This window comes from Sarcophilus harrisii, chromosome 1, assembly GCF_902635505.1.
Source record: "Sarcophilus harrisii chromosome 1, mSarHar1.11, whole genome shotgun sequence".
Taxonomy (NCBI): Eukaryota; Metazoa; Chordata; class Mammalia; order Dasyuromorphia; family Dasyuridae; genus Sarcophilus; species Sarcophilus harrisii.
The window spans coordinates 361,445,397-361,470,961 of NC_045426.1; the positions used below are offsets into that span (position 1 = coordinate 361,445,397).

At 34.7% G+C, this 25,565-nt stretch overlaps 2 protein-coding genes across 8 annotated transcripts in view; both read right to left on the bottom strand.

Moving 5' to 3' along the window:
- Window positions 1-1,397: 1,397 nt before the first annotated feature.
- On the bottom strand, window positions 1,398-14,380 carry SKA1 (spindle and kinetochore associated complex subunit 1). 6 transcript variants are annotated; one of them, XM_031945954.1, is made up of 7 exons: window positions 14,268-14,380; window positions 13,451-13,601; window positions 12,958-13,082; window positions 8,349-8,440; window positions 6,999-7,136; window positions 3,058-3,227; window positions 1,398-1,972 (listed from the first exon to the last, which is right to left on the bottom strand). In XM_031945954.1, the coding sequence occupies exons 2-7, from the start codon at window positions 13,536-13,538 to the stop codon at window positions 1,824-1,826; spliced, it is 762 nt and encodes a 253-aa protein (XP_031801814.1). In that variant the 5' UTR covers window positions 13,539-13,601; window positions 14,268-14,380; the 3' UTR covers window positions 1,398-1,823. The 6 variants fall into 6 exon arrangements, with proteins under 6 accessions (XP_031801814.1, XP_031801817.1, XP_031801818.1 ...); XM_031945957.1 differs by having other exon boundaries at window positions 14,207-14,366; XM_031945958.1 differs by lacking the exon at window positions 14,268-14,380 and adding an exon at window positions 14,191-14,209.
- A 2,911-nt stretch (window positions 14,381-17,291) lies between these two features.
- Window positions 17,292-25,565, bottom strand: part of LOC100919303 (tetraspanin-36) — a 55,239-nt gene continuing 46,965 nt past the window's right edge. For both annotated transcript variants that reach the window (XM_023495863.2, XM_023495862.2), the window contains 3 exons: window positions 24,469-24,621; window positions 19,818-19,901; window positions 17,292-19,288 (listed from right to left, as the gene is read on the bottom strand). In XM_023495863.2, the coding sequence (XP_023351631.1) occupies window positions 19,202-19,288; window positions 19,818-19,901; window positions 24,469-24,621 (324 nt within the window). In that variant the 3' untranslated portion in view covers window positions 17,292-19,201. The remainder of the gene's footprint in view (window positions 19,289-19,817; window positions 19,902-24,468; window positions 24,622-25,565) is intronic.

The following is a 25,565-nucleotide window of genomic DNA, read 5'->3' on the forward strand; positions in this document are numbered from 1 at the left end:
CTTCCTCTCTCACACTAAGCCTTACCCACTCCTCAATGGCTGAACAAGAGGCACACTTTCATCTGGACTCTGCACATACTGGCTAGGATAGGGTCGGTCACAGACTTTTAGGAGGAATACTTGTACCAACTATACAATCTTAGCAAATACCCCTTTCTAGTTACTATTTGACTATGAGTACGTCACTTTCCATTTCTATATCTCAATATTCTCATTTATAAAATGAGTTGTTGGACTTCACTTCCAACAGTTCCTTCAGCTCAGTCTTTCTGATTCTCTGAACATTTTCATAAAAATTAAAATGCCATGAAGAACAAGGGGTGGACTTTCACTAAACTTTACAAATCCTCCTTCCAAGATGTAGCTACTAATTAATCAATACTTTTATGACAATTGTTCAACAAGCTTTGAATCCAATCATATAATATAGCAATCCCACACTTGTCCACAAAGATATGGAGAATATCAATCAACTTCTTTGATTTGCCAATTGCAAACTGTATTTTTGGATGTTTTGCAACACCATTGTAGGCATAAGGAGCTAGTCTATGAAAGAATTGAGGAAAAACCAACTTTTCTCACACTGGAGATTGGCAGTAGAGAAGTCTGTTTTAGTTGCCTCTGGTAGATAATTCAGACCCAAATGAACATAATCAATTAAGTGTAGTTGAAATGGAGGAAATCTGGCAACTTCCTAGAAGTAGAGGCTGATTCTCTCCCTTGGCATTAAGCTCAGTGAAGACCAGAACCATATTTCCTTTCTCCAGGCCTATGGCTTTGCTTTGTACCTTTCTATTGGCTTGTGGGTATGTAGACAAGTTTGTGATTTCTATCCAGAGATACACCTTTGGTTACATCTTTATCTCAAGTCTGTGACTCAACGCTATCCATTCCTGCCATGGCTTACAAGCCTTAGACCTAACACCAGTTTCATATTATAACCCCATCAAAAAAAAAAAAAGGCGGGGAGTTAATCTGACATAACTAATTCTTTAGGAACCTACTGTAAAAAGCACCAAAGAAATAAAGACACAGAAAAAGCAAAATAAGCCCCTGCCCTCAAGGAATGTCTCCTGAAATCCAATTATCCCTGTATAAATAATATCAACAAATAAGTTTTAATAGGGTCTCTACATCCCAAATGCATGTTCAGTAAGGAATACTTATTCCTGATTCACCAGTTTCAGGTATTATGTATTGTATATAATGTATTTTTAGGAGGTAGGTGTAGGTGTGTGTGTGTGTGTGTTTCTCATCTTTAAGGAAAGTAGAAAAAAAATATGTGAAAATAGGACAAAGAAACCAGCCTAAATTAATACAATACAAATGATGCACTTAAAGGTTTGAAAAGAACAAGTACAAGAGAAAGGATGCAATAGATAAGAGTAGGCAAATTCTTCCAATTCGTAAAACCTGTAACTTTATTTGTCAATAACAAAAAGATCTTTGTAGGTTAGTTCCACAACTTAAATCCTTCCAACACATTAGCAATTCAAGACCCAAGCAAGAGACACACTGGGTCACATTAAGTATCATGTCGGTTAATAATAAACTATCCTCACTTAAGAAAAGAACATCATTAAACAAATGAATAAAGAGTGAATTAATCCAAGGTACTTTTAGATAGTGGTAATGGCGTGTGTGTGTGTGTGTGTGTGTGTGTGTGTGCATGCATATATATATCTCCCTTATGATCAACAGCATATTTATTAAGTGCACAACAAAGTTCAGAACAAATTAAAGAAATTAACGAAAATACAGATTATAAACTGGGAATTACAAAACTGTTTATACAATATTGTCAGTGAATATGCCCAAATCTATCAATTTATAACATAACGTACAAGCCCTCCTCCACGGACTTCTGACAGTCTTCGGCAGTGTCTTAAAATGTTTAGTATCACATGAAACCGCTTGTCAACTTTCAAATTTGTGAATTCTTTAATGTCAGCTTCTACCACAAAATATTGGCCTGAAAAAAGATTTATTCGTAAAATGTTAACTTTACAGGTAATAGTTACTAATGCACAAAATTGTAAATCTGTATAACATTACCATTTTCTAACAGGTGGTGCCCAATTCGTACTCTTACAATGTTTTTTAAAAAAAATTTATATGCTGAAGTTGCATAATATTTAATGTGGCAATTTAAAAATATATTCATCAACTTTCCAACAGTGTACTCTGAACAATTAACTCTTGTAATTCTAAGGATAAAAGACTTAGTGCTGGTCCTTAAAGAGATAATAAATTTAAGAAAGGCCCTTAACACCTCATTTCTCATCTGGCTATATTAATTTGTAATTTTTCTGACTTGTCCCATCTGCCCTTTGAAATTCATTGTTATCATCCTGCAAGATCCCATCAGTTTTGATACTACACTTCATCATAAACCCCAGTTCCTCTAATTGGAAAATGGAGCCTTGAATTCCAAGTTCTCCATTTGAGGAGAGTTTAGAATATATCCTTTCTTACTATTAGACTTCTCTGACTTCTTTACCATGTTCCTGTGTCAGTAAAGACCTTCCCCAACACTCTTCTCTTGCCTTCTTCAATTTTTAAGATTCCTTTGTGTTGTATGTTGTCTTCTCCCATTAGAATGTAAACTCCAAGACAGGGACTATTTTTTTCTTTTGTATTTTTATCCTTGGTATTTAGCACAGTATCTTGGCATATGGTAAGAGCTTAATAAATGTTTACTGATTATTGACTTCTGTGATTGTTTTTATATTAATTCCATCCACTAAAACCCTTTTCTCATGCTTCATTGTGTCATGAAAATGATCCTAGGTTCCTCAAGGCTACAGTGGCAGAATTTAAGCTTGGGCAGGCCATTAAGTATGGATGACAAATTATTATCCTAAGTTGGGAAAGACTCATCATAATAGATTAATCACATCAAATGATGTATTTCTTTTGTCCATAGAAATTTATGAATATATGTAATAAATATATAGAGAGTTCTGAATGAAGTACATGAATGAAATTAGTACATAACACAGATTCCTTAATAAGTTATACTAACTACAGCTGGAAAAGATATATTTTTCCACTTACCTTTGGTATCCTTGGTTTCATCTTCAATAAATCTGTGATACATATTTCTGACAGAAGAATTCATAGATTTTTTGGGCAAATTTAGGATTCTATATTTACTAGCCACTGCTTTGTTGATTTCTTTAATAAAGTCATTAATCTGACAGTATGTTAGACGAGATTTCATATACCTGAAAACAATTTCAAGGATAAGAAAGTTTATACAAAGTACCTCCCACACACAAAATTTTATTTTCTTTGAAAAATATTTTACTAAATTAGATCACTGAATTGAGTAGCATTAGAACAGAGAGAATTTTCTCATTTCCTGTTAGTCTCATTTTCAAAAATTCCACATCAGTTAGCAAATGAGAGATTTATTCTCTAACATTCTAAGATTAAATAAAGATGGTAGACTATCAGGACCTATGTTTCTGTACATCAAATCAAAATAGTTTTTATCATTACAGAAGTATTTAAAATATTGTTTCTGAAAGGCAGATAAATCTGAATTTAATACTTTATTTCTTTATGACAGTTCTCAAATGATTGCAGGGAAAGAAAATGGTTAATCGTAGTGCTATACTACAGGCACCTGTCTACAAAGAGAAATAGAGAGTAAAAGAAAGAATAAGGGGGAAAGGGCAAAGGATACTTATAAATTTAATGGTTTCCATTTATAAGAGTTAGAAGAGCTTAAAAGAAACAAAGGTTAAAACTCTTCTCTACCCTCTAGATCCCCCATTCCTTTAATTATGTCTTCACTATTTATCTTTCCTACTCTGACCTAAATTCATAAAGCTAAATGATAATCTTACTTATTAATGATTCTTTTCCTACCCACCAATGCCTGATATGCTCTTTAGTTCCAAACAAGAATGCTTTATATTTTCAATGAGTATAACAAAAACAACTTACTGGCTTGCTCTTGATTTTCCCGTTCAAAATATATCAGTTTCATTATCTCTGATAAATTGTGAAAATGAGATTCCTTGAAACACCCTCACTACTATTTCCTAAAATTAGTTTAAATCTCCCTGACTGCTTTCCTAAAATTAGTTTAAATCTCCCTGACTGGTACACTTAATCTTTCCAACATCTTCCAATTATCATATACTACTACCAGTCGTCCTGCTTATTTCTTCCTTTTTTCTTTCTTTGGTTTTTAAAAAAGGAGGGAGAGGAAGAGAGAAAGAGGGAGGGGGAAGAGAGGAAGAAGGAGAGGGGTAGAGAGAGGGAGACAGGGAGAGGGTTAGGGAGAGAAAGGGGGGAGGAGAGGAAGGGAGAGGGAGAGGAGAAGGGAGAGCACTTTTCTTACAAGAAGCAAGTATCTTTTGATTTCATGGTGGCAGTTGCTGTCTGAAATGATCTTTCAACCCAAGAATATAAAATCTGACACTGCTTCCATTTCTTCTCCCTGCATTTGGCAGGAAGTGATGAGATGTGTTGCCAAGATCTTAGTTTTTTGGATGTTAAGCTTCAAACGAGTTTCAAAGCTCCCCTCTTTCACTCTCATCAAGACGCTTCTTTCTTCTTTACTCTTACTTTTACTTTCTGCCATCAGAATTATAACCATCTCCACATCCGAGATTATCGATACTGCTCTGTTACCTAAATTCCAGTTTTTGATTCATCCTGCCTGGCATTTTGCATTATGTACTTCACATATAAAATTAAATATGGTGATAATATACAGCCTTGTCATACTCCTCTAATCTTAAACCTATCAGTAGTTCCCTGTTCAGTTCTAACTGTTGTTTCTTGGCCCATATACAGATCCCTCAGAATATAAGTAGATTTTGCTACTCTCATCTCTTTGAGGACTTGCCACTTTTTTGTTGTGATTCACACTATCAAAGATTTTAAAGTAGTCAGGGAAGCAGAGGTAGATGTTTTTTCTGAACTCCCTTGTTTTCTCCATAATTTCTGAATGGTGGCAATTTGATCTCTAGCTTCTCTACCCCTTTGGAAAACAGCATGTCCTCAACCCTCTCAAAAGAGGGTTTGGAGTGTGTGGCAAAGTATGGCACCAGCCAGAACCTTAGACACTCACTAGATCTGTGACCCTAGGCAAGTAACTTAACTCCAATTGCTTCCAAAATAAAGAAAAAAAAAAAACAACAAAACAACAAAAAAACCACAGTCAGTTTACATAAATTTGTTAAAAATTTGATTGCAGCATTTTAAGAGCAACATCTTTCAGAATTTTAAATAGCCTAGCTGGAATTACAACACCTCCACTAATTTTATTGTTAGCAAAGTTTCCTGAGGCCCACTTTACTTCATTCTGGCTCTAGGTGAGTTTGGATGTTTGGTTCTAGATCAGTAACTACATTATAATTATTAATAATGTTAAGATCTTTCTCGCATAGTTTTGTTTTTCTTGCCACCCTTTATTAATCTCTTGTCAAATATTTTTATTTTTCATCATGCCCATTTTTGTATGACACATTCCTTTTATATTGTTTTTCTTGAAAAGATCTGCCTTTCTCATTCTACTGTTTTCTTTTAGTTCTCTGCATTGCTTAAAAAAACCTCTCTCCTTATTCTTCTCTGGAATTCAACATTCAAGTGGGTATATCTTTCCTTGTCTCCTTTCCTTTTTGCTTTATTTTCTCAATCTATCAGTCATTTTGTTTTCATGCTCTTCTTTTTCTCTGGAATGTTTTTTGTTGCTGCCTCCTATAGAATATTGTTATCCTTGATCCATAATTCTTTAAGCACTACAACTACCAGATCTAATTCCTTAAACCTATTCATCACTTCTACTTCATATACATAGGGGATGTTATTTAGGTTATGTCTCAGAACTCTGATGATTTTTCCTATTTTCTTCAATTAAAGTTTAAGAAATTCAGAATTTGATAGTCACAACAGTCATTTCTGAGTCTTGTTTTAACAAGCCTGTACAGAGCCTCTTAACCACTGGCTGCAAATTATATAATCAATGTGATTTCAATATGGATCATTTGGTGATAGCCATGAGTTGTTGAAAAAGAGATTTCCCATAACCAGTGAGTTATCTTGGCAAAACTGTCTGCTCTTGTTCATTTTGTACTTCAAGGGCAAACTTGTCTGTTACTCTAATTATCTTGTGATTATTTTAGCATTCTAATTCCCTAAAATGAATATGACATCTTTTTCTAGTATTATTTCAAGGTCTTCATAAATCTGATCAACTTTGACCACTTTGGAATTAGTGGTTAGAGCAGAGGCTTATATTACTGTGCTGCTGAATAGTTTCAAATATTTTTTGTGATTATAACTCAGTACTGCTTTTCTCATCCTTTTATTGATTGTGAGGACTACTCCATACTATAAAGGAAAAAACTTTGGAAAATTCCAGAATGCTAATAATGAAGCATGCTTCTCATTTCCTGCAAGAAAAGTAATGTAGATTAGAGCTAGATTCTTAACCTTTTCTGTCATTAACTCTTCTGGTGAAGCCTACCGATTCTTTCTCAGATATATCTACATGTACAGCACAAAATACAGAAAATGACACAAAAAATTATAACAAAAGTTACCAAAATATGTTTTGAAAAATTAAGAACCCCTACATTAAAGAAATACTTCCAGATATGGACAGAATGTTCATGTACTTTTCATAACTATACACATTTGTATAAAGAAAAAACTTTGCTATAGAAGAAAATATTGTTAGTGTGTAGTATTAGAGAAGCAAAAAATAAAATTAAAATTTATAAGAAAATTAAAAACTTAGAAAGAGACAAATGAGAAAATTTTGTTACAACCTTATTAAATGTAACATACACCTGAAAACCTCTAAGTTCACATTTTCATATAGAATCTTTTTTTTAATTCAGATTTGCTCGTTAATTTCATAAAAAGAAAAATTTAAATGATTCAGGCAATGTGTGTCTAGCAGACATTACATTTAATGTAATCAACTTCATAACTGTCAACTATATAAAAATCCTTTATTAAAGAAAACAACTTACCCAGGCACATTATCAAATTCATCAGAAGTTATTAGTAAAATTTCTTTAATTGGTTTTTGTTCTTTTGGGTGTTTCTTTGAATGTTCAGATGCTGTAATTTTAACTTGCTCTTCAGAATTAATACTTGGTTCCACCACACTATGACAGAAAGAACATATGAATCATGAGAAGTTACCAGCATTTTAGCAAAAGGATACTCACAGCAAATATATTAAATAGGACTAAATTCCATCTTTTATAACTAAATACACAGAAATTTATATATTTTTTTCTATTCCCATGGGTTTTTTGAAAATATTAAAGAAATCACATAGGATCTGGCAATTCAGCTGAGGCTTAAAGCATTAAGAGATTCGAGGAGATGGAAGTGACCAAGAAGTATATTTCAGTTGTAGGGAGCAGCCTGTAAAAAAAGGTAAGGAGGCAGAAAGATGAATGTTGGATATGAACAACAGTAAGCAGATGAGTTAGACTAGAACAAGGTATGTAACAAGGAATGATTCTGGAAAGATAAAACATACTCAAATCATGAAAGGTTTTAAAAACCATGAAGAGGTGATTTTATTTTTTCTCTGAAGCTTCAAGAGTTATTGAAGACTCCCAAGCAGAGACAAGATGTAGTCAAATGCTTTAAGAATATCAAATTTCCACCTTATCTAGAGGAGGAATTAGAAAGGAGAAGGGATAGAGAGGCAGGTCTGGGCAAGAGGTGGTCAATGTTTGAGAGAGGATGGTGGTCATTTTGATTAGATAAATGGAGACAAAAGTGAAGGACATTTTAAAGATGGAATTTTCAAGATTTTAAAATTGATTAGATATGGAGAGAAAAAGAGTGAAGCATTAAGAATGATTAAAGTTACAAAGCTGGGTGAATAGAAAGATGTTGAAACCTTCAACAGGGATAGGGAAGTTAGGAAGAAAGAGTTTTGGAAGGAACCAACAAATTTTCTTTTGGACATGTTACATTTGAGATGCCAAATAGAAATTTCCAGGAGAGAGTAATGTCGGACTGAAGTACAGAAGAGAGATGAAAAATAGATGTATACAGGAAAATAGGTCAATTTTATTATTATTATATTGGTATATATTATTATTGGTCAATAGTATTAAACACTGCAAAGAGATCAAGAATATAAAAGATTTAGAAAAGATCAATGGGTTTTGCAATTAATCAATCCTTAGCACATTGGCAAAAGCAGTTTCATTTGATGATCAGGTAAAAACCTACATTGAAAGATAAGTAAAACAAGGAAATTCAGGCAAAGAATAAGTTCTATATTGCTTATTTTTATATTTTTAAGTGTTAGAATTAAGTATTAAGAATTTCTCAGTAAGTAGAAATATGCTTACCAGCTCTGGACTACTTTGGGCAAATGGGGAGGAATATTTTCCTTAAGGTTATTTATCTCTTTGTAATTTCCATCAAGGGATTCTTGTAACTCCTGAAGAAAAACAAGTTCTATATGTTTTCATTTGAAAAGTTATTAAATAGCATTCTACAAATATTTGCCACAATTAAAAATATATTGGGTAATTCAAGAAGCTGAATCATTACTAAGTTATTGGATGACTATAACCACCAAAGATTGGTTTGTATTCTGAAATTGTTCTTGGATTGTATTTTGTCTTTCTCCACTGGATTTTCATAGGACATTGATTATTACATAATAGTGTATCATTTTAAAAATTGAGTATTTTATTTTTCAAAGCTAAAATTATTCTAACACTTACCAATAGTGAAAACTGTTATCTGGACATCAAATATTCCTAAATTTACCCATATTTGCCAATGTCATAGTCCTAATGCATCAGTGTCTTAGACTAAAAAAAAAAAATTAATTCTTATAAACTAACATTTATGTAGTATTTAAGGTATACAAAATTCTGAGATATATTCTCATATTATATGAGAATAATCATATATTATTCTCACATTTTACAGATGAAGAAATTAAGTTAAATAATTTACCACTGGTCAAGTAGCTATTAAACATTAAAGCAAGGATTCAACCCTGAAACTCCTAATATCAAATCAGTGTTGTTTAATTTTCCATTTAAATTGTTTAACAATATTCATTCTTTAGGGCTTGTTTAACTTGATTCAACTTATGGTCATGGCCTCATGTTCAGCTGTATAATATATTTCTTTGGATTCATGTCATCTATCTCCCAATAATGCAGACAGAAATTTCACAGAAAGGCATTTAATGTCAAGTTCAACATTTCCCACTCAAGATTCAGGCTTTAACCTATATATTATTGTCTTTAAAATATTAAGGTTAGAATAATTGAGACTACTAATGTAGACAGCGATTTCTAAAGTGATAAATAAGGATTCACTAAAAACTTATTAATCACTTACTATAATATATCATCAGGTACAGTACTTTTCTTATGAAAAGATCGAGCTTCACAAGTGTTTCATTTATTCTCATTAACAATCCTATAAGGTATGAACTGTTATTTCTATTTCCATAGTCTAAGAAGCTTGGTAAGAACACTTTCCTTAGCTCAATTTACTCAGTCCAATCCTCACTCTCTCATTTTCCTGATGAAGAAAGAGAAATGAGAACAGAGTCTAGCTCTCCTAAGTCCTACTCTAGTCCTTTTCCTATTTACCTAATTCCTAGTTTACCTACTTAAAACTATTTCACCTTACAAAAATAAGTTTAAAAAGTCATTTACTTGGAAGATCAAAAAGTCCTTAAAAGCACAAGGTATAAAAGTGCAAAATTAAAAGAAAAACAGAGTTCCTAAGCCATAAGCAGAACAAGAAATAGAACCTAGAACCCTTTTACTGTCTCTATTACCTGCCTTTTTAACAAGCAAAAGAGAATCTCATGACCTGACTGCAAAAGTACCCATCATGTCCGTTGAATAGAATCTGAGTAGTGATAATCTCTTTTTCTTTATTTTGCTTCTTTGACTAAAGCACAGAATATATTTCTAGAAATAAGAAAGAGAAGTCCTACCTACTGTAGGGTCTTAGAAATTAGTCTTTAATGAAGCCTGATACTAAGTGAAATTGGTGAACTATGAACTTTGACACATTGTCAGACAGAATGCAATAAGAGAGAGAAACAGGTTTTTTTAATTGGATTTTCCTACCATATACCTGTCAGACTGGCTAATAGGACAGAAATGGTAAATGATAAATGTTGGAGGAGATTTGGGGAAAATAAGACATTAAGATACTGCTGATGGAGTTGTTAACTGATTTAATCATTCTGTGGAACAATTTGGAATTATGCTCAAAGAGTCATAAAACCATGTATACTTCTTTTCTGAAAAGATCAATGAAACTTTGACCTAGCAATACCACTATTAGCTCTGTATCCCCAAAGAGATTAAAAAAAAAAACTTTATGTACAAAAAAAATGTTTGTAGCAGCTCTTTACTGGGAGCAAGGAACTGGAAATTGAGGGGATGCCCATCAATTGGGGAATAGCTGATTAAATTACTGTACAAAATTATGATAAAATATTATTGTGCTATGGGAAATGACAATCAGGATGCTCTCAGAAAAACTTCTATGAGCTGATGCAAAGTGAATTGTACTGTATACAAAGTAACTGCAATTTTAAGATGATAAACTGTGAATGGCATAACCATTTTCAGCAATACAATGATCCAAGATAATTCTAAAGGAGTTAGGATAAAAAATGTTATCCATATCCAGAGAGAAAAAAACTGATAATCCGAATGCTTCTGAGGCATACTTTTTTTTTTTCTACTTTATTTTTCTTGAGGTTTTGTTGGGGATTTTTTTGATCTGTGTTTTCCTTGACAAGATGACTATTATGGAAATGTTTTGCATGACGACACATGTATAACCTACATAGAATTTTCTGTGTTCTCAATGAGGGAGAGGAGAAGGAAAAGAATCTGGAACTCAAAATTTTAAAAATGAATATTAAAATTGTTTTCACATGTAACTGGGGGAAAATAAAATACTAAACAATTTTTTTTAATTAAAAAAAAGCGGGGGGGGAAGGACTTAACTCCAAATGTGTTTGCTCTTTCTGATAGACAACTGTGAAAGAAGGTTGATAGATACTTAGGGAGGGGAATGACAGGGACATATAGGATAGGAAAGACATCATAAAAGCTGAAAATCAATCTCCCGGGCTCCTAGGTGACCAAGAATAGGTCATAGCATTGCTCTAAGTCTCAGATTCCTCATTGGCAAAATGAGTGGATTAGACTAGTTACAGTCTCTTACAGTTATAACATTGTTTTGGATTTTCTGGCTTTCAAACCAAGATTAGACTGTATTAATTTGTAAGCTTATCTTAATATACTTAAATACTCAGATACTTAAATATTCTCATTCACACAGGTAGCTAAGCTGATACTTACTAGAAAAATTTCAAAAGGATAAAGTTCTCATACTTGGTTTAACTTTGCATAATATGCATCCAATAAGTCTTATACATTTTCCCATGAAACTTTCCCAGAGACTCATTAAAGACTGTTTATTTTTTTTTATATGGAAATGTAAACTGTATGTCTAAGATTGTCATTAATAATTGGGTAGTTCTAAAGAAAGATTGGGACAGAAGTGATTATCTAAAAAGCAAAACCATGTAGGAAAAGGTAAAGATGAATAATTATGTTACATGAAGTACAAGAGAAAGAACTGACACAAAGGAATTAAGATGAGAAAAGAAGGCTAGTAGTCCTGGAACCCTACTCTCATCAGAAATGGGTTAAAGAGGGAACAATACATATATATCCAGAAAGATATAATAGTCAACTAAATTTACAAAGAAATAAAAAGGGGAGGGAGACAGGTTCTAGAAAGGAATGTTGATTAAAGGAAATGAGATAAAATGTGTAGATTCATTCGAACAGACTAAAGAGGGCAGGAAAGGATGGGAGGAGAAAATAAGAGAAGGCCTCTTGGAGGCAAGGTAGGTACTAATAGTAAGACAAAGCAGAAGAAATAAGGGATACACACAAAGATCAGGAGTAACATTTATTATGTAACAAGAACAAGAGTAATATTCATGATCTCAGATAAAGCTAAAGCTAAAACAGATTAAATCAAAAGAGAAAAATAGGGGAATTACACTATATATCAGCCACATTAATTAATGTTTTAGACTATTTAAAATAACTAGACAATGTAAGGTTGAAATATTGTTATGATATAAGAAATGCTAAGTTGGAGTTAGAAAAATATGGAAAGACTTGGGAGTTATGAAGAATGTTATTCACCTTCAAAGAAAAAGAGGACAAACAAGTATAGTACTGTGTGTGTGTGTTTATAAAAATAATATATCCATGCTTGACTAGCTTTCTTGGGAGAGGAAGAGGAAAAAAAGAATAAAGCAAAAATTGCACAGCAAAGAAAATCTACAAGGAAGCAAAGAAAAGATGGACAGATCTGAAGACAAGGTGCAGTATTTATTACACAGGCTTTCTTGAAATATAAATTTATTGCTTTATATTTTGAATCCTCTCATGTTCTGCTGTCCACATGGCAATTTTTTTTCTTCTCCCAATTTTTATTTAAGTTGAAATAAAGAAAAAAGGGGAGAAAAAGAAAAACTGTAAACAAAGTTCCCCACCTGAAAAATTACTACTTCCTTTGGTTTGCTAGCTTTGTCTTTTAAATTTGAAGTCTCCAATACCTGAAGCATTGGAAATACATCAAGCCATTTCTTAAGGGATAAAGATTTTGGGGGGAGGGACAGAATATACACACACACACACATACATACATACATTTATACATACACACACACATATAAAGGTTCTGGGATATAGTCTACTAGCAGTAAACATTTTGTAGTCTTTCTGCCATACAGGCAAAAACCTATTATATAATCTTCTACTTTAATACAGCACTGCTTTGCGATAACAGATATAACGAAAGTTTCATCATTTTGAGATGCTGTTTTTGAAACTTTTTTTTTTTTTAAGTATTCCTTTGCAAGACTAAAATTTTGGTTACCATAAGTGAATTCCTGATATGTTCTTGATATTGAACCTCCAACTCCAACTTGTTCAAAAGGTCATTTAGAAGAGAGATTTCTTGTCTAATTTTGCGAAATACAGTCTTTAAAGCTGGATCATGTCCTGGTGAACATAAAAGGTAAAATGCAAATTAAGAGACACTGAAAAAAAAAAATCTCTAAAATGATCATCTCAAAGAACTTTCCTATACAAAAAGCAGGGGAAGCTCGAAAAAATATACTTTTCACGTTTGTATGCGCAACACCTTCCACCTGTCTTACACACATTAGCATTTAAAAAATTTTTGTTGAACTGAAATTTGTGCTCGCCTCTCGGTATTTTCCTTACATTTCGGAACCAGAAATGCACTGCATTTGAAGGTTATTTGTTTTACGCCTTGTGTTCTTCAGAGCCGTGGGCAAATGAACAAATCTAACAAAAATTCGTTGTCCCTTTAAGCTACTTCGCCCGACGTTGTTCCACAAGCTTACCTATGTTTTTTAGTTGCAGAATTTTCTTAACATGGGAAATTTTTTCATTGATATGAAAGCATAGGTCTTCCAGCTCTGCACCAGCCATGCTTGATGCTTTCTGGAGGAGGAAATCCTATCTAGAGCTACACACATAGATGTGTGCGCTTCCCTAGAAAAGAAATGAAAATTGGACATTTTATTACCCGGAGATTCGCACGCAAAGTGACTTTTGATAGTTTTCAAAGCTCAGCCAATGAGCATGGGCTAAGGGCGGTGAAGCATCAAACAGGTGCTAGCTCGGAGCCTCATCTCCCCTCCCCCACCCTCCCAGTTTCTCCGCCAGGTCCCGCCCCACCCCCTCTTCTGCTCCGAGCGCCATCTATTGGCCCGGCCCCGGCCCCGCTCCGGCAGGCAGCCCAGGTGGTTTGGGGCCGAGGACGCACAAACCACCGCGGGTTACACAGAGCTCAGGGCCCCGCACGGTCACGTGCCGGTCTCGGGAGCTCCGCCTCAGCGCCTCGAGGCCAGCAGCGGGGAAAAGGCGGAGGGGCTAAAGCTGAGCCCGTCGGTCGAAGCCCAGAAACCACGAGCTAACGGTCACCCGCCAATTAACCGCCTCTTCGCCCGGACTCGCACCTCGCACCGGCCCCGCCCACATTCCAGCCAATCACAGGCAGCTCTCCTCTGCCTCTCCCGCTCTTCCCCTTCCCCCCTTCTCCAGATTCACAGCCAGCAGCCGGCGAAGCCGACTCACGTACGCACGAGCCCACTAACACTATATTAGTCGGGCCAGGCCACGCAGCGCTGTGAACTCGCAGCCCTGGAAATGGCTTACAAGTGAGCTCCGGCGCGAGACTTAATTCAAACTGCGCGCTTCGTCCGCGCAGGGCGCAAGCGCCGACCACCTCTCGCGAGAAGCGCGAGCAAACGAATGGGAGCCTGTGCGAACGCATGCGCCTATGCAACTTTGCCAGAGTCTAGTCCGAATAGGAGGGCGGGGACGAGGAGAGGGAGGGCGGGGACGAGGAGAGGGAGGGCGGGGACGAGGAGAGGGAGGGCGGGGACGAGGAGTGGGAGGGCGGGGCGAGGAGAGGGAGGGCGGGGACGAGGAGAGGGAGGGCGGGGACGAGGAGGGAGAGTGAAGCCGGTGGAAGCCCTGACGTCACGGGTGATCCCGAGTGCCCTGGGCGCCCAGTATTTTAAATTTATTTTGCCTATTTTGATCCCTGCGAATTTGAAACGAACAAACTGGGCAAGAGATGGAGCCCTTGCTAGGACAACCCTGCTGGTTTTTAGTTTCAGCTTAAATCTCACTCTACAAGAAGACTTTCCAGATCCCAGCAAATACTGGTTCTTTTCTGATTATGTCCCATGGTCTTTTTGGTCTCGGTGGTTTGCATGTTTTTTTTCCCACTTAGGCTGAGCTCCTTGGGAGTAGGCACTGCCTTTTGCCTTTCTTTGTATGCTTGGCCCTTAGCAGTGCCCGGTATATAGTGGTGCTTAATAAAAGCAGTATTAACGGTTTGGTCATGTATACTTATTGTGTATCTAATTTTTATTTTAATGTATTTAACATCTACTGGTCATCCTGACATCTGGGGGAGGGGGTGGGGGAAGGAGGGGAAAAATTGGAACAAGAGGTTTGGCAATTGTTAATGCTGTAAAGTTACCCATGCATATAAGTTGTAAATAAAAGGATATTAATTAAATAAATAAATAATAAAAGCAGTATTACTAACAGACCTGTTTACTGCCAAGCGCTCCTGGCCCTTAGATCCAGGGCGCACTAAGCACTCTCAGTCCCTGAAACCATCTGCCTCCCGCCTCTTTCCCATCCCCCGGAGGCTTTCCTTATTTCTCCAATAAGAAAATTTTGCGGTTGCCAGCAGGAATGTTTTGAGCCTCAAACAAATGATAGGCAATAATCGTAAATATTTATTAAATGCCTTCCGTGTGCCAGTCACTGTGCTAATCCCTGGGGACGCAAAAACGCAAAAACAAAATCCAAGTCACTGTCCTCCAGGAGCTTAAAATCAAACGTGGGTGATATATTAAACACAAAAGGCTTGGGCGTGGAGGGAAAGAAGCACAGGGTGTTTCAATCTTTGCATGGTAATTAAAAAAAAAAAGTCAAGGGAAGGTCCAGAGTAGTTAAGTCAGGTGAGAAATGTTCTGAACTGAGGTCTGTCCTTAAACAGTTTTTTGGAGTTTATATCGCACACACCTTCCCGCCTCCCTCTCCTCATCGCCTCTCACCCCTCGCCTCTCATCCCTACCTCCCCAAGAATTGTAAAGACGGAGAGTAGTGGTGAAATAATTCCAGGGCTGATTGAGGTTTTTACTAGGTGATAAGTTTATCCCAATAATGAACTTCCTGGGGAATGGTGGCAAAGTCAAAGTTCCAGTAACGCATTTACAAAGCAATTTGAAAACTTTAAAGGGTAATATAAAGGCCCCGTATACTGCTGCTACCAACATTTATCAGACCAACAGTCTGGTGACAACTTCAGTCCCTGAACCTTTTGGGGGATACTTGATAAACTCAAGCAGTACATACAAAGCAGTGTACTGGTAAATGTTTAGCAACTCTGCTCTCTAGGGGGAAAAAATTGTGTGTACGTTAAGTGTATATGTATGTCTGTATGTATGCTGGAGAGACTGAGGCAAGACAGATTAGGTTTGTAATATTTTAATAATGGAGAATTTGAACTAGCAGCCAAATAGGACCTGTATCCATCCTCCCCCGCCCCCCTCCTCCCAAGGTGGCTGAATGACACTCTTGTCTCAAAGAACAACCAGCAGGTAATTCCAGAGACTTTTATAGGGCTCCAACTATCAGGGAAACAAAGACAAGGGGGGAGGGTGGGAATGTGAGTGGTCAGAGCTTCCAGGCCTCAATTCTCTCAGTCCCAATGGAGCAAGGAAGGGGGTGTGGCCACCAGGGAAACTGAAGCAGGGAAACTGAGGTATTACAATCCAGGGAAACTGAGGCAGGGAAACAGGTATTTCATGTATATACATGCACACACACACACACACACACACACACACACTTTTATTAACAGAAGTCCAGGCAATCAACAAAGCAATAAATAAAGCTCTAATCTGTACCCATAGCTGATTTTTGAGGTGTAAACATTTACATTGAAAATCTAAGGCCTCATACAAATTTATTGAGGCAGCTAGATGGCATAATAGAGCTCTGAACCTAGAGTTAGGAAGACATCTTCCTGAGTTCAAATGGATATTCAGAAATTTTAAAGCAGTGTAACCCTAGGCAAGTCACCCAACAATTAGCCTTAAGCTCTTCATCTCTAAAAAATGAGCTTGAGAAGGAAATGTCAAACTGCTCCAGTATCTCTCCCAAGAAAATCCCAAATGGCATCAAGAGTCAGACAATTGGAATATTTCACCACAATCATATACAACTTGTTCAGACATTTCTCATTTTGACCTTGTCTTGATATACAGTCTAAAATACTGTTCTATTCCTACTTTCTTCCAAACTGCTCTACAGTTTTCCCATCAATTGTTGTCAAATATTGAGCTCTTACCCCAAAATATGGAGCTTTGGATTTCCAAACACTAGATTACTATGGTCATTTACTACTATGTATTATGTACCTACAGTGAGAAGATTGATTTAGCCAGGGTTCACATAGAAGTGGTGAATCCAGGTCCTCCTACTCCAAAACTATTTCCACTGCACATGCTACAGATATTAGAACCCCAATTAATATTCATTATTATGGTTGTATTCATATGTACCGGGGTCTCTAGTGACATATAAGTTTGACATACAGATTTTAACTTTTTTTAATGTATCTATGAGAATAAGGAAACAGTAATTGAAAATATATTTAGGTGTTATATATTTTATTAGTTTGTTAAAATTACTCTACAAGGTCAGTTTTCAAGAATTAGTAAAGACAGTGCTCAATACATGAAAGTTTAAATTTAAAAAAAACATTTAATTACCTAGTGACATACCAGAGTAAGAATAATTGCACAATTAGCCAGGAGAAACATGAGAAATTATGTGCAAAGCAACTTATTCCTTTAACAGAACATTGTTTGGAAAGCCTCTACCTATATTTTATTGAAGACAGTTGCCGTTTTTGTTTTCTTTTTTTTGTTGTTGTTATCTAAAGTATCAGCTTCATATAAAATAATTCTAATTCTCTAGTACAAAGGCCTTTTTATAACTGTCTAAAATTTAAAAGGTATCCATATCTTAAAAAAAAAAAAAGCTACTAATCTTAAGATAAAATCTTCTTATATAAGAAAAGTCTATTTCCTTAGGAGAAAAGTGTATTAGAGCCTGTTTTTCAGGTAGTTATATAAGTCCCTAAGAAACATTTTATTGTAATCTGATAAACATTGTAATTGATTCATCTATGTATATGAGGTCTAAATAAGTTTAATATTTCAAAATTCAAAATGAGATGAAAGATACAGGACAATTGTGAACATGAACATGGTTAAAATTTGGCCAAGCAGAATGGTACTAGCTGGGGAGATTAAGATTGGTGGACATCTCAGGGTGAATCAGGTGTCCACATTAAGTCTTATTACCAATGTGGAGAGCCCCCTCAGGACAAAGGGCCATTTTTTTTTTAACCTAAATAAAAGTGAACTAGTTCAGAATAGAAAAAAGGAACTAGGATAAACCTTTCATGGTAATCGAATTAGAATTGCTTAAACATCTGGACAATGGGAGAGGAAGAAGGAAAAATGAATGGAAAAAGGAAAGCTAGAAAAAAGGGGGGAAAAGTCTATAAATTTGTTAACAAAAGATGGCTAACATACCACCACCAAAAAGAATTGATAGTTAATAGTTAACCAGAACTACCTAATCAGTCTATCATCCTTAGCAAGAAAAACTTCAGAATGTTTTAACTAAATTCACATTTCCTTTCTTTGCTGCTTGAAAAGGAATGTTACATTTAAAGTAAAACAACTCACCTACTACAAGACAACTTTTACATAATGTGAAAAAAAAGTTTCAGCTATTCTCTTTCTTTTAAAAACTTATTCTCTAAAGTGAATGTTGTCAAGAGGATTCTCAGTCAAATACCAATCAGTTAGATTTAGAATGACTAAAATCTCTTTAAACTCTTTTTGATTTGGAATTCTGTGACATGTAATTCTATGACAGTAAAACTGGGCATGCCTTTCACACTGAGGAGCATCAGTGATAATCTTTTGTCAAAACTATACAGCTGAATCAAATAAAATCAACAGGTTAGCATTTTAACAATCAATTTTGTTATAACTTAATTTAGTGTTCTAAATAACCCAATTAGGCATACGATGTGCTAATTTGAGCCCCAGGTACAGTTGAAATATTTCATAATTTTAAAAGCTAAGTATCAATAGTCATATAAAGTTGTCAACAACCAATATATAATTTCACCATCAAGACCCAAATCCTCAGTATTCCATCTGTTGCTCATTTCTAGCATTGTTCCTATGGAATTATAATTGTCCCCCATTAATGTGGTATTTTTACAAATCATATTAATTCTAGCAGACTTAGATGTAAATTCTATTAATCAAGTCTTATTTTTTTCATGTACATTGCTGATTATGTGTCGTGGTGGGATGAGAGAATAGAGTGGTAAGGAATGACAAATTCCAGAGCTCATCATCTTCAGTCCATATGAATAAAAATATTTATCCATAGGGTTTTTAATATTCTTTGGGATCAGTCTGTAAAAGCCACTTGTGTTTGAATGATTCAGTGAAATTTCATTTTCTCATGTCTTTTCAAGCAAACACTCCAGAGTTCAAAGGTTGGTAGCCATTCTCTTCTTTCCTGCATGCAATCACTAAGATGCTCAGCATTCCAAAAAACTGAAAAAGAAAAGGATTTTCTCAGGGACTCATTTACCTTTTTAAAGTAAATACACCAAGAAAGATGCTCTCTCTCCTCTCGGGAACCCTTGTAACTCACACTGCTGAGTTTCCTATCTGAACTGCAGGACTCAGCACTGCTTTGTGCTTCATTTTTTGGAGTTCTTTGCCTATCTCTTCTGATATATTCTCACTGTTGTTAAATCTTACTATGATATTTTATACAAATGTTTATTTTAAAGACTTATCCTGATTCTTAATCCAGGAACTTATTCTTTATCTTAAAAATTAAAGTATAATAGTCTAATGAACTTTGGCAGGGAAGATGAGTCTTGGAAGATGGTGCTAAGGCAATGAAGGAAACAGAAATACATAATATAGCATGGAACTGTAGTTTCTGGGCCACTATGGGATGGAGGCATTCCTTAAATGCTAACATTTTAGTCAATATTCTAGTCATAACACCTTAGTTACAACTCTGAATAAGGTACTTTTAGAGAAAATTCATCTGGAAAATTCAGGCAAATACCTTTACAACAGCAAATCCTAGGATGACAATCATGATGTAATTGATAAGTTCCTTTATGCGTAATTCCATTACCACAGCACAACCCTGATGAGAAGAAAAAAAATGAAATATCTGGAAAGACTTAAGACACACCCCCACCCAAGGCATTTTCCCTTAACCCTAAATGTTGCCCTGTGTAGAATCGAAGTCCCTATATTATAATAAAGCACAGCATACCTCTGTTTATCTGGAATAAACATAACAAGATATAACCTGAGGCATTCCCCCCCTCCAAAAAAAAAATAAAAGGGCATTATTACGGGACTCCTTAATCCGATATACAAAGAATTCCTGATCCAGATATGGATACTGAAAGTGAAGTATTCAATGAAGGACATAATGTATATTAGATTAGATTAGATTAGATAATGTATATCAATGCAAGAGAATTGAATCCAGACCAACTTTTTTCTTGCCAGAAATTGCTAGAGATTTTATTAGATACAGATTCAATCTATGAAGCAATAATGTACTGGAAGTCAATTTGATAATGCTGCCAGTGTTGTGTGGACACTTCAGTCTATAATGATCCTCTTGGTTAACTCATACCACCATCTATTAGGTTCTGGTCTAGAGGATCAGTCATTAACAAGAAAACTAAGTCTATTTGGCCAAAATCTAGGTCAAGTTATATTGTTACTAGTAACTATGAAGACAGTTACACTTTTTTTAGGCAACAAGAACTGCTCTTGTGAAATGTGTCTTGAATGTAATTACCTATGTTTACTGCTATACATATGTATCATTATATCTTTGAGTATGCTTGTTTCTTATTTTGCTATTGTGCTTATTTTACTAGATTGTTTTATTTGCTATAGTAGTGTCTGTTTTTAATTGTTTTATGTATATGCTAATGTGTAAAGCTGTATTTCTCTCTCTCTCTCTCTCAGGTATTATTTTTGTAAATAGCTAACTTTGTTTTGTTAGTTACCCATGCTTGTTGCTATTAATTGATTGTTGTGTATTATGGCTATGCAAATATTTAAAAGAAAAAAATAGATTTTCCACAAGGACTACAAAAATTAAACAAGAAACAAAAAATGAAATATAAGTTCTGGAGAAAATAATTGGAAGGATAATAAATAGCTTAAAAGAGAAAGTGGTAAATACTACAGAAGACGTGGAATCCCCTAAAACCTAGAATAGAGTAAAGAGGAAATAATGATTTCATACAATAAGAAATATCAGAACAAGATCAAGTTAAAAAAAAAATAAGCTCTTTGTATCACAAAAACAATTAACTTGAAAATTTCATGAGACAAATTTAAGACTCCCTGAAATAATGATAAATTTCTTCCTAAAAGCTTTATAATACATTTCAATAAATAATGAAAATTGCCAAAAATGTATTAGAACAATAATTTTTAAACTTTTTTTCCCATTGTAGAACTCTCTGGCAATTTCATGAAGCCTAAGAACCACCCCTTCTCAGAATGCTTTTTTAAATGCATAAAATAAAATACATAGGATTACAAAATAAACCAATTTTATTGAAATACAATCATTGAAATAGTAAAAACAACAAAACAAGTTCATGGACTATAGAATATGAACCTCTGTGGTAAAAGTAGAGGACAAAGTAAATGTGATCACTTCCTGAAGGAAACCTCAAATGGAAGTCTCCCAGGAATGCTGGGAAACCCAGAGGACTTCCATGTTAAAGGGGGAAAAAACACAATTATCACTTTCAAGATGTGTTATCTGCTGTCCTTCACATGTTGTCCGTGGCTTCTGCAAAACTCCCAAAACATCCCCATTAATTTCTTATGCCAACCTGCAATATATGAAATCTGCAATGGGGAAAAGTCAAGATGTAGAAAGGAAAACTCTCCTACAAACCATCCAAAAAGAAACAGTTCAAGTACCAAGGAACAACAGTCAGAATGATCACCAAAAATAAGATATAGGCTTACTGAATTCCAAATGGCAAAAGATAACAGGTTTATAACCAAGAATAACTTACCCTGAAAAGCTTAAATATGATCAATCCTACAGGGAGAAAATAAACCTTTTGTGGAATAAAGAACTTCAAAGCATTTCTGATGAAATGATCAAAACTTAGTAGGAACTTTGAAACACAAATATGAATCCAGAAAAACATAGGAAGGTAAATTTATTTGTGCAATTGGAAGGAATTGTTTAAGATGCTTTTAATGCCTTTTAATAAGAAAACAAACACATATTACTCAGAACTTTTGACGGTGACAAATTTTTTTAATTACATGAATATGAGTTGGTTGTTATAAGGGTTTTTAGAAGGAAAAGAGAAGGGAGGATGATAAAGCTACATTACAATTAATGTAAAAGTGGAGAAGAAGTGAGTAGAACTCATTTCTCATAACTCAGATGTGTGTGGAAAAGTAAATAAACACAAAAGTAGGAGTCAGGGAAGAGTGGACATTAGATGAGCATCACCTTTTCTGCAACATTCAAGGTTTGCACATGCTCATATCCATACAGCTGGTATAGAAATACATCAAACTCAACAGGAGAAAATAGTCACAAGATAAACAGATCCTAAAAAGGGGCACTGAAAAGAGATAAAAGGTCTAGAATTGACAGGAAGTGCCTTTAATAGTCTTATAGATAACTATTTTAGAGAAATATAATTGTACCATAAGAAATGACAAAAGACACAATTTCACAGAATTCTGGTAGTATAAACTGATGCAGGGTGAAGTGAGCAGAGCCCAGGGCACAGTTTATAGAAGCATAGAAACATTATAAAGAAAAACAAATCTGAAAAACTTCAAAACTTTGATGAAAATAATATAGAGCCACAAAACTTTTTTTAAAACTTTTTTTTTTTCCTTTGTAAAACTGTCTGGCAGAGTTTCATGAAACCTAAAAATCCCTTCTCAGAATGTTTTTTTAAATGCATTACTCACTTGCTAAAAAGATGAATGATTTAAGGTACAGGAAAAGATACATATAAACATAAAAATACATACACACACATATTTGCATGGTCACTGGATGGATTAATTTTATTTTATTGTTAGAAGCTTCTTTTTTCCCCTCAGTTTTTAATGGGGAAAGGAAGAAATTCAAGAGGAAAGAAAGCCTAGCAACAGAGATGACCAAAAAAGGAGACTATTATAACTCTTTTTAAATGTACAGATGAAAACAATAGAAAGTTCAGAAATAAACAAAGTCAAGTAGGATAGTTTGAAAACATAAGTAGGATATAGTTTGAAAAGTACTATGTGGAATGTAGCACTGTATTTATACTTGATAAAAAAAAAAAGCAAGCATATGAAATAGATATTCCTGATTTCATATAAAATACTCTTTTGTGTTCTGCTATATATATTAAAATGCTCCTTTGGGGGGTATATTTTAAGTTTGGAAAAAATATTAAAAAATAAACATCACCAAAACTTATATCATCTCTTAGGAAGTTATTGAACTAGATTGGAAGCAATCATATTCACTCTTTTAGCCAACTGTATTGTAGTGTAATTGTCTAACATAATATAATGATATGTATTAAGGAGGAGTCCTATTTCTTGCCATTTCTTCTAGGAATATTTCTCTCTTTTAAAAATCTCATACAATTTATGACCCTTCTAGTGTACTCTTGATTTATATTAACCATTCTAAATGAACTGTACTAGCTATGCCCAGAAAAAGAACTCTGGGAGATGACTAAAAACCATTACATTGAATTCCCAATCCCTATATTTATGCACACCTGCATTTTTGATTTCCTTCACAAGCTAATTGTACAATATTTCAGAGTCTGATTCTTTTTGTACAGCAAAATAACATTTTGGTCATGTATACTTATTGTGTATCTAATTTATATTTTAATATATTTAACATCTACTGGTCATCCTGCCATCTAGGGGAGGGGGTGGGAGGGGGGGTAAGAGGTGAAAAATTGGAACAAGAGGTTTGGCAGTTGTTAATGCTGTAAAGTTACCCATGTATATATCCTGTAAATAAAAGGCTATTAAAAAAAAAAACCAAAAAAAAATATATTAACCATTCTATAAAGTTTCAGAGGGTCATTATCTATGAGGAAATATTAACACTAGGGAAAAATTACAAATTGTATGAAATAGTTTGGAGGTGGGTAGGGGATAAACTATATTATTTTTTTTCTAACTCCATAGAAGCTTTTATAGTTTTCATGTTGGATTCAGGAATACATATCAAACAACCATCAATCCTTTAAGTGGGCATTGTTTCCTTATTGATCATTTGCCCACATACAAAAATGGTCAAGTTGGATTTTAACATATAAAATCAGGCTCCCCAAGAAGCAGCAAGGCAATAAAGGAAGGAGAGATGGCCTCAGAATTAGGAAGACCTGATTGTCAGTCATATCTCTGAAACCTATTGACCCATGGCTAAGCACAAGTCACTTAATCTCTCCATGCCCTGTCAACTCTCTAGGATGCTAGGTTCCCAAACTGTTGCCAATATGCACTGACAAAGAGTTTCTTCAAAGGAAAATTTCCTATATATCAGTGAAGTTACTGGTCTAGTACAGTCTACCCTCTCCCATCCCACTCCCCAAATCAGATGAGATGGGGGCCATCTCATTTCGCCAGGCAAAATAACTAGAAAAATAGAAATGTCTTTTTGGATCCAAGGTGAGCCTTACCTCAGTGTTCAGTTCTTGAGGCTCACTGAGGAGTCCACTGCAATTCTTAAATTCTTGTTTACAGCAACTCTGAGGGACACTATTATTTCCTGTGCGGTTGAACCACTCTCTATTAATCCAGTCAGTATAGTTCTTAACACCACAGCATTGAAACTGAAATAGAATGAGAAGCAGTTGATTTTCCTTAGAAATGTGTCTTCAAATAAATTTTAAAAGCAAACATTACCATTCCCTACATGTAAAATTATTAATAAATTACTTTTTTGGGAGGAGGGGAGAAAGAACCTGGATTTATAGGAAATTTCCTCTATCAACTCAGATTAGCAAGTGTTCTGCCACTTAATAATCTTAAGAGGGTTGCCTGGGGCATTGAAATGTTAAAAAATTTGCCAGGATTGTAAATCCAATATGTCTAAAGTGGGATTCTAGATTTTTCTGATTTTTAAGGCCCATTTATCTACTATCCAAAGCTTCCTTTGTAGTAAAATCATATTGTGTGTGTGTGTGTGTAATATATATACATATATATATATGTATATTACAAACGCAAAAAATAATATATTACCTAATATCTTCAAATGGGCCTAAAATCAAATTAATATGCACAATTCTAGCTATTTATGTTTTTTTATTATAAAGATGTCAGACTTAACTGATTTAGTTAAACTTTTGGATACTTTACAGTGCTTTAAACAAAGCATTTTGAGTGCCCCCAGACAATGCCCTGGGACTCTATTAATTCTCTGGCTGACTTAAAATTTATCTGATGGTATGTGTTTGTTGTTGTATTTCAAATTGAGATCAATATGCAAAGAAAGAACAAACCACATTATTCAGAAATCAGAAGACATCACCGGCAAAAGTCTTGGGGACTAGATTGTGATGGTGTTTTATATGTTCTAGGTAGTACCAATCTGAACTTGGGATTCTTTCCCAAGTTCAGATTGGTACTACCCATATGCAATGGATAGGCTATTGAAAATGAATCTCTTAGAGGAAGAGTAGGAGCTATAGGTAGGAGCTAGATTCTTCTCTGTATCTCATAGTAGTGAATGTGGAAATGATCAATAAATAACTGTTGATTGAAAAAAATCCAA